Source organism: Trichechus manatus, unplaced genomic scaffold, assembly GCF_000243295.1.
Source record: "Trichechus manatus latirostris isolate Lorelei unplaced genomic scaffold, TriManLat1.0 scaffold00216, whole genome shotgun sequence".
Taxonomy (NCBI): Eukaryota; Metazoa; Chordata; class Mammalia; order Sirenia; family Trichechidae; genus Trichechus; species Trichechus manatus.
Window position 1 is genome coordinate 2,350,886 of NW_004444152.1, and position 13,415 is coordinate 2,364,300.

Consider the following 13,415-nt stretch of genomic DNA (forward strand, 5'->3'; position numbering starts at 1 on the left):
GTAACCTGCTGGCAGCTGATCTCGGAAAGGGGGCATGGTTCAAACAATCAGATTAAGATTAGCCAGATGAATTTTTTCTATTTTACTTCCTCCTTTTCTCTTTAAAAACTTCATTATAAAAACTGATCAATGACAGTGATTATACATGTGGAGGTTGGTGTATTGTCGAATGTTTTTATGTGTATATTTTAACCAGAATTTTTTAAAAAGTACCTCATTGTAACTGTCCCTCATTGGGCCCTCCCGTTTTTCCTTAACAGAGGAGTCTTTCTGTGTGTATGGAGATTAACTGCTGGAATGAACCCTGTATATTTTCATTTCTTTGTTCTTTATTTTCTGTTAACACTTTGAATCAAGAGTGCAGTCCGAGCTCCAGCTGCAGTGGACCTGGCCCTTGTCTCTGAGTACTACAGGAAGTGGGATGTTCTTGGATCCCCTCTGACCTCTTAGGAAGGAGGGAATTGCTTCTAGCCGGTCAGAGTGAGGAGAATGAACTGTGGTGTATCGGGGACAATGATGGAATCATTGTATTCACAGCCTCCTTTCTTTCACCAGCCCCCACTTCTCTGAAAGGACTGCATGGAGGTGGAGGCAGAGACTCCTTGGCTACTGGTAGGAGAGCCCCAGGTGAGGAGGACTTGGTGTTCTTCCACAGAGATTTTCATGTGTGTTGTAGAGTGTGTGACATGTACTCTGGCATGGGTTAAGATTTAGTTGCCAAGTTCCATTCTTAAAGGTTTTATATAAATTAGTCTGTCAAACAGAAAAAATAATAACAGACATCTTACTTTGATTTTAAGGTTTTCTTACTCATGAAACCAAATATTCACTGTAAAGAAATCCCCAACTAAATTTCATTCTGCCAGTGCCTTTTCTTTTACCCTGAGTTGCTGATCTTTTCTTTCCTGTTCCCAAGCCAGGCTTACTAAATTGGAATTTCAGAAGGCATGGCTGAAGGTGGGTGGAAGGCCTGAGACCACCTTGTGACTTGATATCATTTGATCTCAGTAAAAGGGGAGGCCAGGGTTCAGTCAGTTATGTGGAGATTGGTCAGTGGTCAATGTTCTAGCCTTTTCTCTCCTCTTCTCTTTATAGGCCTCGTTCTAACTTCGAGTCATTTGCTTTTTCTGGAATCAAAATATTCTTTCTATACGCATATACAATAACTGCACAGAACCAATGCTATGTTTCAATTTCTTTGAGTGTTGATTATTTTTTTAACACTACATGATTCTACATAGTGGCTCTGTGAAGTGCTACTGCTTTTTTCCTTATTTTATTTATTTCTTTTTAATTATATTTGTCAACTTTATATCAGATGCTAGTTTTTTGTGGGTTTTTTTTCCCCCATACAAAAATTTATACATACATTGTTATGTGACTCTAATTGCACTATGGGTGCATAGGTCAGGATGCGGGAAGCGGGGTGGTGCTGGGGGCTTTTGCTTGCCGGGCTTTGTGTCTGCGGATCTTCCGCACTGGCTGGTTGAAACATGCGGCTATGTACTTGCTGCTGCTCGTCCTTCTGGAAGTGGTGCTCCAGGATCATGTCATTCCGACTGTGCACCATGGCTGTCTAAGGCCCTCATTGAAGCGAAACGGCCTAGTGGAAAAGCTGTTTTGTATTCTTATAGAACCATGTGATAGTGGAGAATTCAGAAAATACAGAAATAAGCAGAGAAAAAGTTTTTTTTAATTATCTGTGACTCCAGAATATAAAGATAGCAACTGTAAAGCTCGGGATACATTTCTGTATAGTGGTTCTTTGCGGATATTTGTGTATTCATTTATATAGAAACGTTAAACAAAAATTATACTTTCCATAATGTTTTTCCCCTTATCTTTTTTAACTATGGAAATTTCTGAACACTTCCAAGAAAGAATACACTAATGAACTTCTATATATTATCATCATCATCCTTACTATTATTTTCATTACTATTACAATTAGTAAGACTACTTCCTGATTTTTTTTAATATTTTATATTATTTCCATGCTTTGGAAAAGTTCCAAAAAGAGTATCAGGAACTCTCATATACCTTATACTCAGATTCACCAATTGTTTACATTCTGCTTCTTTGCTTTCTTGACGAACGTCAGCTGAATACCGTCAGGAATATACCTGTAAGCAAAGACAGGTGGTTTTAGCTTGCTGCAGCAAAGAAACCCACACATAGCAGGGAATGATGGGATGCCTTTGTAAGAGGCAGTTAAGAGGTGCTGGTTATAGGGTTTTAGCATAATATATAGTGTTTGGCTGAAGACACACCCTACCCTACACTGATACTGCCTCATTAATTAAACAAAGAAAACCCATTCCCAAGTGGAATTGTAACCACATATATGAGTTGGAATTGACTCAACGGCAACGGTTTTTTTTTTAAATAATGGGTAGGGTTTACAACACATATTTTTGGGGGACACAATTCAATCCGTAACATTCTACCCCAAAATTCATGTGTGCTTCCCACATGCAAAACACAATCACTTCATCACATTATCGCAAGTCTTAAATCAACTCTTAAGTCCAAAATGTTATCTTTTGAATTGTCTAAATCAAATATGGGTGAGACTTTAGGCGTATTGCATCCTGGGGCAAAAGTCCTCTTTGTCTGTGAACCTCTGAAATCTGGAATATAAGATGTTCTAGAGCACAGTGATGGAACAGGAACAAGGTAGACATTTCAATTATAAATGGCAGAAGCTGGAGGTAAAGAAGGAATAACGGGAACCAAGTTAGTCCAAAACCCAGCAGAAGAAATTACAGTAGCTCTCAAGGCTTGAAAATAATCCTCTATTCTTCCCAGACCTCTAGGCAATGGCCCCGCCCTCAGACTCTGGGTGTTGCCCGTGCTGTCTGGATTCTGAGTGTAGGCGCCTCCAGCCCTGCGCAGGCGCACCACCTTCCAGACCCTGTGGTATGGAAACCTCGTCACCTGTAACCAAAGACAGATTACTTAGCTTGTTGTGGCAAGGAAGCCCACACACAGCAGGATATCATGGAGTGGCTTTGTAAGAGATAGGAGGGGCTGGTTACAGGGTTTTAGCATAATATAGTGTTGGCTGCCTTAGAGTTGGGCCAACCTCGTAGTGACCCCTGCACAGCAGAATGAAACACTGCCCGGTCCTGGGCCATTCCCCCGATCAGTTGTAGATCTGACAGCATTCCGTAGTGATCCACAGGGTTTTCACTGGCTGATTTTCAGAAGCAAATCACCAGGCTTTTCTTTTTAGTCAGTCTTAGTCTGGAAGGTCCGCTGAAACCTGTTAAGCATCATAGAGTGGTGTCTTTGCATGAGGTGCATTTCCTGGAAATCAAACCCGGGTCTCCTGCCTGGAAGGCAAGAATTCTACTGTTACATCACCAATATGTGATAGCCTAATATACTAGATGCTTTTAAATGTTGTACTAGATAAAAATAGCTAATACTGTTATCTCTTAGATAATAGTAGGAAACATGTTAGATAACATACTGTTATCTAATGCACAGTCCATATTTAAATTTGTTCTCTTGTCCCAAAATAAGTCTTCTATAAAGGTTTTCCTCTCAGTTCAGGGTCTGATTTATGTATTACCTTTAGGTCTCATGTTTGTGTACTCTCCTTTCATCTAGAGTAATTCTTCAATCTTCTTTTTTTTGTTCTTGTTGTTTTTGAAAAGTATGGGCAAGGGATTTCGACAAAGGCCTTCATCTGGGGACTATCTGGTATTTTTCAGGTTTCGGTTCGGATGACGCAGTATTGGCAGCGATCCCACAGAAGTGGTGAGGAGTCTTTCCAGTGCAACATGTCGAGAGGCTAGTGATGTGGGTTTCTCCCAGTACTGGTGATCTCAACTCTGTTCACATGTCTGTCAAAAGTCTCTACTGAAAAGGTACTATTTTACGTTTCGTAGGTAATAAATTTTGGGGAGACACATTTATTATTGAGCATTTTACTGTAAAGACCAACTTCTCCCCTTTTTATTTATTCTTTCAAATATAAATTTTATGTCAGTATAGACTCAGAACCCACTCTTGTTTTCAGTTTGGGGCTTTTATGATTAATGTTGCTATGAACATACAGTTAAGGAGCCCTGGTGGCACTGTGGTTAAAGCAATTGCCTGCTAACTGAAAGGCCAGCAGTCTAAGACAACCAGTGGCTGCTCGGGAGAAAGATGTGGCAGTTGGCTTCCAGAGAGATTTACAGCCTCGGCAACCCTATGGGGTGCGTACACATGCTAGTCTTTGTATGAACAGGTCGTTTTTATTTTATTTTATTTTTTTATTATTATTTTATTGTGCTTTAAGTCAAAGTTTACAGTTCAAGTCAGTTTCTCATACAAGAATTTATACACGCATTGCTATGTGACCCTAGCTGCTCTCCCTGTAATGTGACAGCACACTCCTCCTTTCCACCCCGTATCTCCCGTGTCCATTCAGCCAGCTCCTGTCCCTTTTTGCCTTCTCATCTTGCTTCGGGACAGGAGCTGCCCATTTAGTCTCATGTATCTACTTGAGCTAAGAAGTACTCTCTTTATGAATATCGTTTTATGTCCCATAGTCCAGTCTATTCTTTGAAGAGTTGGCTTCAGGAATGGTTTCAGTTCTGGGCTAACGGAGAGTCCAGGGGCCATGTCTTCCGGGGTCCCTCCAGTCTCAGTTAGACCATTAAGTCTGCTCTTTTTACTAGATTTTGAGTTCTGCACCTCACTTTTCTCCTGCTCCATCAGGGACTCTGTTGTATTCCCTGTCAGGGCAGTCATTGGTGGTAGTGGGCACCATCTAGTTCTTCTGATCTCAGGCTGATGGAGTCTCTGGTTTACATGGCGCTTTCTGTCTCTGGGGCTAGTATTTTCCTTGTGTCTTTGGTGTTCTTCTCTTTTGCTCCAGTTGGGTTGGGACCAATTGATGTATCTAAGATGGCTGCTCACTAGCTTTTAAGACCCCAGATGCCACTCACCAAAGTGGGATGCAGAACGTTTTCTTAATAAACTTTGTTATGCCAGTTGACCTAGATGTCCCCTGAAACAATGGTCCCCCGCCCCTGCTACTCTGTCCCTCAAAGTGTTTGGTTGTATTCAGGAAACTTCTTAGCTTTTGGTTTAGTCCAGTTGTACTGACTTCCCCTGTATTGTGTGTTGTCCTTCCCTTCACCTAAGATGATTCTTATCTACTATCTAGTTAGTGAAAACCCCTCTCCATCCCTCCCCACCCTCGTAACCATCAAAGAATGTTTTCTTCTGTGTTTAAACCATTTCTATATATGGACAAGTCTTTAAGTGGACATATGTTTTCATCCTCCCAGGTAGATACCTAGGCAGGGAATCACAAGGATGTGTGGTAGTTTCATGTTTGACTTTTTGAGAAACTGACAAACTGTTTTCTAAAGTGGCTTCATCAAACTTTTTTTTTTCCAGAATCTTGTGTTTATTTAATGAAAACAAAAAATTAATTTTTTTCCTCTAAGCATGTTTATCTATTTTATTCTTCCATGTTTCAATTAATTTTATCAAAGAAATGTATAACCTTAGTTTAAAACATTCAGGGATACTATAAGATTTGCCAGCATTTGTGTTGCAGCTTTTTATGATGATAAATAGGCCTCTTTGGGACCTTTCTGCTTAATGACAGAAATTCACTTGTTTTCACACCTTTTAGAAAATGATTGTGCCAATTTAAATATTATTGTTAAGGCAGCAATATTAGGGAACACAGACAAGCCCATTTAAGAGAGTTTTCAGAGGACACATGGGACTTCCACTCAGCAGTAGTCACATCAGAAGTCCATGTATCTGACCCTGTTAATTTGGTAGAAATTAAATCTGTAAGGATAATTGCCTACTACGGAATATCACGTGCTGTTCTATAACTGAAAAGAAATAAGAACTCTGATACAGTTCTAAGAGTTTTCCCCCTTGCAACAATCCTGTCAGTGCGGACTCTTACTTCCTGTTTCACAGATGACAGAATTGACCAAAGAATTCTGATTAATTTGCGCAATATGATACAGCTAGTGAGAAGCCATACCGAGATTTGAACCCATGTATATACTGACCCCAGAGCTGACTCTTATTCAGTATGTTATATTGCTTGAAATGCTATCATACCAGAATCACAGTTGCTATCTTGGGGGCCAAAAGGAAACACTAGTGATGGGGCCACTGTGTGTAGCTGTGCAGAGTGTTCACTGAACCCAGACTGAAAGGGGTCAAGGGCATCTGGTGTCCACATCATGCTCTGCACATCAGGCTGTGTGCAGCTGCAGTCACCCGGACAAAGAGGCTAATTCACAATATGCGTTCACGAAGGTTAGCCACCTTTTTATGTCTTCCTTCTCCTTCCCTAGTTCGGCATTCCTGGTACTCTGTGTATCTCAGGACTCTGAACAACGCCAGAAGTAGGAAGAAAAATGAGCACGTTCACAGTGAGTGGGGCTTACCTTTTCACTCTTAAAATTCCTTCTCACTACACAGATGGACACTTGGTTTTCACTTTTTTTTAAAACCTCAAAGAAAACGAGACATTTGCGGACCTATTGTTTGTTAGGTGCTTGGTTTGTATGTTTTTGGCTGACTTTGAATTTGTTTTTAATTTTTCTAATATTTTATCTTTTTTTTCTCTTAAAAATAAGTATAAAAGAAGGAATAGGAATGAACAGTTCTCTCACTTTACTACTCCCTTACTAATTAGCTGCTTGTATTTTCTCATATTCCTTTCCACATGTACTTTTATAACTTATTGTATCCATTATATACACCTAATTTTAAATTGTCCATTTTTCATTTACCATTGTGAAACAATCTTTTTTTATCATTTCATCATTTTCCAATTGAATTACTACACCTTTGTATTTTTAACTACTTGCTTCTCTTAGACATGGAAGTGGCTTAGGAATTTTATTGTTTTTAAATAATATTTTATTGTTTTCGGTGAAGGTTTACACAGCAATTTAGTTTCTCATTCAACAATTTCTGCACAAATTGTTCAGTGAAATTGGTTACATTTTTCGCCATGTGGGAACATTCTCAATATTTCTGTTCTTGTTATTCTGTTCCTATTAATTCCGTTTCCTTGCCCCTTTATATTCTCATCTTTGTTTTATAGTAACTGTTGATCGTTTGGTCTCATAGAGATGATTTTTTCTTTTAAAGGAGCACAGTACTCACAGGTAATATTGTTTATTTTGTGAGCCAATCTGTTATTTAGCTAAAAGGTGACCTCAGGTGCTAGTTTCTGTTCAAGATTTAAAGAGTATCTCAGGGCAATAGTCTCAGGGAGTCCTCCAGTCTCCACCTGTCCATGTCAACACTCTCCCCTTCTCGACCTTGGGTTCCCCATTACCAGCTTTCCTGTCCCCTCCTGCCTTCTTGTCCTTACCCCTGGGCTGGTGCGCCCGTTTAGTATTGTTTTGTTTCGTGGGAGTGCCTAATCTTTGGCTGAATAGTGAACCTCAAGAGTGACTTCATTACTGAGCTAAAAGGGCGTCCAGGGGCCATACTCTCAGGGTTTCTCCTGTCTGTGTCAGACCAGTAAGTCTGGTCTTTGGTTTCTTTTTTTGTGAGTTAGAATTTTGTTCTACATTTTTCTTCAGCTCAGTCCAGGACCCTCTATTGTGATTCCTGTCAGGCCAGTCAGTTGTGGTAGCTGGGCACCGTCTAGTTGTGCTAGACTCAGTGCGGTGGAGACTGTGTTACTTGTGGTCCATTAGTCCTTTGGACCAATTTTTCTCTTATGTCTTTAGTTTTCTTCATTCTCCCTTGCTCCAGACAGGGTGAGACCAGTGGAGTATCTTAGATGGCCGCTCACAAGCTTTTAAGACCCTAGAGGGTACTCACCAAATTAGAATGTAGAACAGTTTCTTTATAAACCATGTTACGCCAGTTGAGCTAGATGTTCGCTGAGACCATGGTATCCGCAGCCCTCAGCCTGGTAATTTGGTCCCTCAGGGTATTTAGGAGTGTCTCTGGAGCTTCAGTGACCTTGCTTTGGACAAGTTGTGCTGACTTCCCCAGTATTGTGTACTGTCTTATCCTACACTGAGGTTACCAGTTATCTTTTGTCTATTTAGTGTTTTTTCTCCCCACTCCTCCTCTCCTTTGTAACCATCAAAGATTGTTTCTTTTTGTGTGTAAACCTTTTCATGAGTTTTTATAGTAGTGGTCTCATACAATATTCGTCCTTTTGTGACTGACTTATTTCACTCAGCATAATGTTCTCCAGATTCATCCATGTTGTGCGATGCTTCACAGATTCATCATTGTTCTTTATTGTTGCATAGTATTCTGTTGAGTGTATGTACCATAGTTTGTTTATTGTAGCCATGGTTCTTGAGGAGTATTAGTTCTATAGACTAGTTGTATAAGGATTAGCACAAAGCTGGTTCCTATTAGGTTGAGGTTAAATATGTCCCTAATGTCCCTCTTTTCCAAATTGCTGTACCATTCCATCATCTCTAACATCAGCTACTCCTCGTACCCTCAGTGCTCTCTTCCTTGTCTTTGGGTTCCCTAATTTGCTGCGGTGTCTCACAGAACTCACGAACTCTATCTAGGAAGTGTCTCTAGCTGCTATGGAGGATGGCAAGTCCCAAATCCGTGGGTCAGGCATGGGCTTCTCCCGAGCCACATGGCTGTAGATGACAAACCCAAACCAGCACTTCAGGCTGCAGGCTACTGGCTCACAAGGCTATGGAAGCTGGCGAATGAGGTCAGACGATAGGTCGCTGGCCCACAGGGCTGCAGAAGCCAGCAAATCCCAGAATCAGCAGGTCACACAGCAGGCCTGTTGCTCAAGGCCCAAGAACTGGAGGTCAGACAGTAACAAACTGGACACAGGATCCAGATGCACAGAGAGAGAGCCCCGCCAGGGCACCCACATATATACCTTTGATGCAGACCACCCCCCAGTGAAGGGCGTAACTTGAGTAAGGGTAGGACTTGAGTCACCCCTTCCTATAAGGCTGTGACTTAGGATATACCCCACAGAAATCCTGCCTTATTAACATGTAGAGGTTAGGATTTACAACACATAAAATTATATGGAAAACCATATAATACTTGGAATCATGGCCTAGCTAAGTTGACATATAACCCCTACTATCACTGGTTCTATATTCCCACTCATTGTGTGTGAGTCACAAAAACCATGGCTAGACGTGCCATATTAAGTAATTCGTTGCATGGCACATAGGCATGATTGAATCAAGGCCACAGGATTGAATTCAAAATCAAGCCACCTTACCATCCTGGAAGTTTGGCTGGTATCATGTGAGTCAAAGCTCTAAACCTCTGATCACATGGCGGTCTTTCTGGTGTGGTCAGCCCCAGTCCTTAGTCACCTTGTTAGCATAAGCTCCAGGTGTAGTCCCAGAGGACCATCAGGGATAACAAAGATGCTCCGATAACTAAGGAAATTCCAAGGATTTAGAGGCTACCTCCCAGGAACCAGAGACAAATGCCAACCAAATTATTTGTTTCACACTTGGGTTTCACACCTATGCAACTATGAAATGGGTTGAAATAGGTAACAATTTTGATAATAATTAATTCTAATAATGATAGCTATTATTTATTAAGCACTTATTTTGTGCCACACTGAGTGATGTGTGTGTGTCTGTGTGTATACATGTATGTGTGTGTGTATCTCTGTGTGTGTATTTCCTTGTTTATCCTTGAAAGAAGCTTGTGTTGCACAAACTATTTGAATTATGATACAAAGAGGAAACTTAGATATGTAGGAAAACTTGTCCAAGTTCACCTGCCTAGTAAGGGACAGATCATGGGAATAGGCATGGTAGCTACAACTCTGTGCATTGAATGTTGGAATTCCTGGATGGTGTGTGTGCCTTGAGAGTTGAGAGGATGTACTACATACCTGTCCAAGACAGAATACCAAAAGATCATTAGTTTGGCAAACATTCATGAATAGTGCTACCAGAGTCAGTGTCTGTGGTTGGAGGACAGTGGGTACCATCAAATTGTACTGAAAATAAATTGACCATCTTTTCTGAGGCATTTGGCAATATAAATCAAAATGTAAACTCTGTGAGACCCAGCATGTAACATTCTGAGTTCTAGAGGTTACTCTCTGAGAACACCAAGTAAAAGTCTAAGGGTTTTCATCCATAGCCTCACTGTCCGTGAAGCTAAGGAAAACTCATGCATGGCACTGGCAGGATAGAAGGAGAAAGGCTGGGAAATCTACACATTTACTCATGTTCCCCAAAATCTGGAATGACTCCCCCCATCCTCCCAACCTTTTCAAGGGGATGATAGTTGTAAGACTGGGTATACTTGTGCTTGATGTTGTAGGAATCGGTGACATTCAAGGACGTGGCTGTGGTCTTCACTGAGGAGGAGATGGGGCTGCTAACCCCTGCCCAGAAGAAGCTGTACCGAGATGTGATGGTTGAAAACTTCAGGAACCTGGTGTCAGTGGGTGAGGACAGCCTCTCTCTGGAGGGTCTTTATCTCCTCAGATTTTCAAGGCTTTGATTGGTCTTGGAATGGTCACCTGAGTTTGGGGAACTGACTCTCCTACCAACAATTTTTTAAGAAATAAAACACAGTAGAAAGTACCGGGGTTCATTAGGAAGGAAGGAGCACATTGCTGCACAAACTGTGGCCGATTGCATGTGTGTTGTGAGAGCCAGTAGGAGGAGATTTAATGAAAGCAGACATTGATTTAGAAGTAGGTCAACCTACATTTTAGTAATATGTATTTATGCGTATACACCTGGGTGTTGAAATAAATGTCATTTCTTCAAGTGTGTCATCTTACAAAAATGTTGGAAAAACACTGCTTCTGATTACTTCATGAGTATGCAGTTGGAATGCAAATTTCCAGTAAATTGTACCAGTAGGGTGTTCATTTTAAAAAGTTGACTTTTAACATTCGCAGGCCTCCAGCCGTTTAAACATGATATATGATATATCCAGCCAAAACCACACCTGTTCCTATCGAGTCGATTTCTAATAATAGTGACCCTCTAGGACAGAGTGAAAGTTCCCCATAGGGTTTCTAAGGATGTAATCTTTACAGAAGCAGACCGTCACATCTTTCTCCCACAAAGTAGCTGGTTGGTTTGAACCACCAACCTTCTTGATAGTGTCTGAGTATTTAACCACTGTACCACCAGGGCTCCATGGCACTTAGAAAGAAGGAAAAAGCCTTTCAGTGATGAAGACAGCAACCCAAAGAGAAGGGAATTCAGATCAGAACTAGCCACTAGGAATCCTCATCGATGGTTATCCATCTGTTTTACTTTCTGCCTCCCCTGTTGCTGTCACCCTGATCCAAATTGCCAAACCTCTCTACTGGATTATCACAACAGCCTTTGTACTGATTGCCCCACTTACACCCTTTCCCTCCTAAATTCTGTTTGACATGTAGCCATCTAAGTGATCTATGGGAAATGTAAGTCAAATTAAGTCTTTCCTTTACTTAAAACACTTGACAGCTTCTTACATTACTTACAGAGGTTCATGGAGTATGACTTTTTGCATTTACGACAATAATAATAAACCTACTATCCTACTATTTTGTGTGTTAATGATGTACATTCTGCAGTAATGAACACCGAGGTGCGAGGTGAGAGTAGCGCTGGCTGTGATGGTTAAGGTTATGTGTCAACTTGGATGGGCCGTGATTTCCAGTAGTTTGGCAGTTATGTAATGATGTAACTTGGTAGTATGTAATAATATAATTTGGCAGTTATGTAATGATGTATTCATCCTCCATTTTGTAATCTGATAGGGTCATCCTCCATTTTTGCATAATGCCAATTTTCGCATGACAACTGTCTCTTTCAAACCTAACCATGTCTATAAGTGAGGAGTGGATGTATCTTACAGTTCTGTAGGTTGGAAGTCCAACATGAGTTTTACTGTGGTAAAATCAAGATGTCAGCTGCGCTGCCTTCTTTTCTGGAGGATGTAGGGAAAATCTATTTCCTTGTCTTTTCCACCTTCTAGAAGCTGCCAAATTCCTTTGCTTGTGGCCTCCATCCTCCACTTGTAAAGCCAGCAACCTTGCATCACTCTGACCACTCTTCTGTGGACACATTTGCCTCTATCTCTCCTGCCTCACTCTTCTACTTTTAAGGACCCGTTTGAATACATTGAGCCCACCGGATATTGTCTGATAATGTTCCCATTTTAAGGTTAGCTGATGAGCAATTTAAATTCCCTATGCTCCCTTAACTTCCGTTTGCTATATAACCTAACATATTCTCAGTTTTAGGAGTTAAGATTTGGAAATCTTTGTGGGACCATTATTCTGCCTACTGGATGCCTCTGCCACAGACTCCTTTACTTGCTGTCTCTCTGCCTGGAATACTTCTTCACTTGAATTCTTCCTGACCCCCTTGTTTACTTCATTCAGGTCTCTGTTCTGTTTTAATATCACAAAAGAAGACTTGTCTGTCCACCCTATATAAAATGCCACCCTCTCTTTACTGTCCTTGCCCTGTCTTACTTTTCACAGCTATCTTTTATCTGCTCATCACTTGTCACTCCTACTAGAATGTTTTCTCCAAGAGTGAAAGATTTTTATCTGTTTCGTTCATTGCTAACTCCTCAGGGCCTAGAATTGTCCTCATACATGGCAAGTATCTGTACATATTTGTTGACTTGATAAATTGAGTTAATGTACATAGGGACCTCTCTGTCTTCCTCAGTCAAGGAGATAGCTAACAGGTGATGCACAAACCAGAGTGAATAAGGCCGTTGCAGAACATTTTGTGTCTTCTGATGAATACCTAGCCAAGCTGTCCTCTCTTAGGTGCCCTTGTGGTGAGTGTGTGTGTGTGTGTGCGCGCGCACGCGTGCGTGCATTTGTCCCACATCCTAGGAAAACACTTAAGCATTGTGATTTGTGACTGTGCTGAATAATACGTTTTCCCTTTGGCACTCCTGGAGCCTTCTATAGGGGGGCATGTTCATTTCTGGAAAAATATACTACATTTTCATATGAGGATTCTGATGTCTACTTGTGAGACAGGCCCTCCAAGAAGAAAAAAAAAATCTCTTTCCTGAGGTCTTAGACAATAACTAGGCAAGCTTAATTTCCCTTAAAGATTTGTCAGCTGCTGCCCATTCACTCTTCCGAAGGCCATATTGCACATCAATACCCCTGGGCTTCCACTTCCCTATGCTAGAGGGGGCTGATTTTGTTCTTTTTTTTTTTCTTTTAATTTTTTTTTTTATTGTACTTTAGGTGAAGGTTTACAGAACAAGTAGTTTCTCATTAAACGGTTAGTACACATACTGTTTTATGACATTGGTTAACAACCCCACAACATGTCAACACTCTCCGTTCTCGACCTTTGGTTCCCTATTACCAGCTTTCCTGCCCCCTCCTGCCTTCTAGTCCTTGTCGCTTGGCTGTTGTGGCCCATTAGTCTCGTTTTGTTTTATGGGGCTGTCTAATCTTT

General features: G+C 41.0%; 1 protein-coding gene across 1 annotated transcript in view; it reads left to right on the forward strand.

Annotated features, from left to right (window-relative positions):
* Positions 1–3,525: 3,525 nt before the first annotated feature.
* Positions 3,526–13,415, forward strand: part of LOC101343294 (zinc finger protein 234-like) — a 15,686-nt gene continuing 5,796 nt past the window's right edge. The window contains exons 1-3 of the mRNA XM_023742727.1: positions 3,526–3,875; positions 6,330–6,407; positions 10,294–10,420. Of these exons, the coding sequence (XP_023598495.1) occupies positions 6,393–6,407; positions 10,294–10,420 (142 nt within the window). The 5' untranslated portion in view covers positions 3,526–3,875; positions 6,330–6,392. The remainder of the gene's footprint in view (positions 3,876–6,329; positions 6,408–10,293; positions 10,421–13,415) is intronic.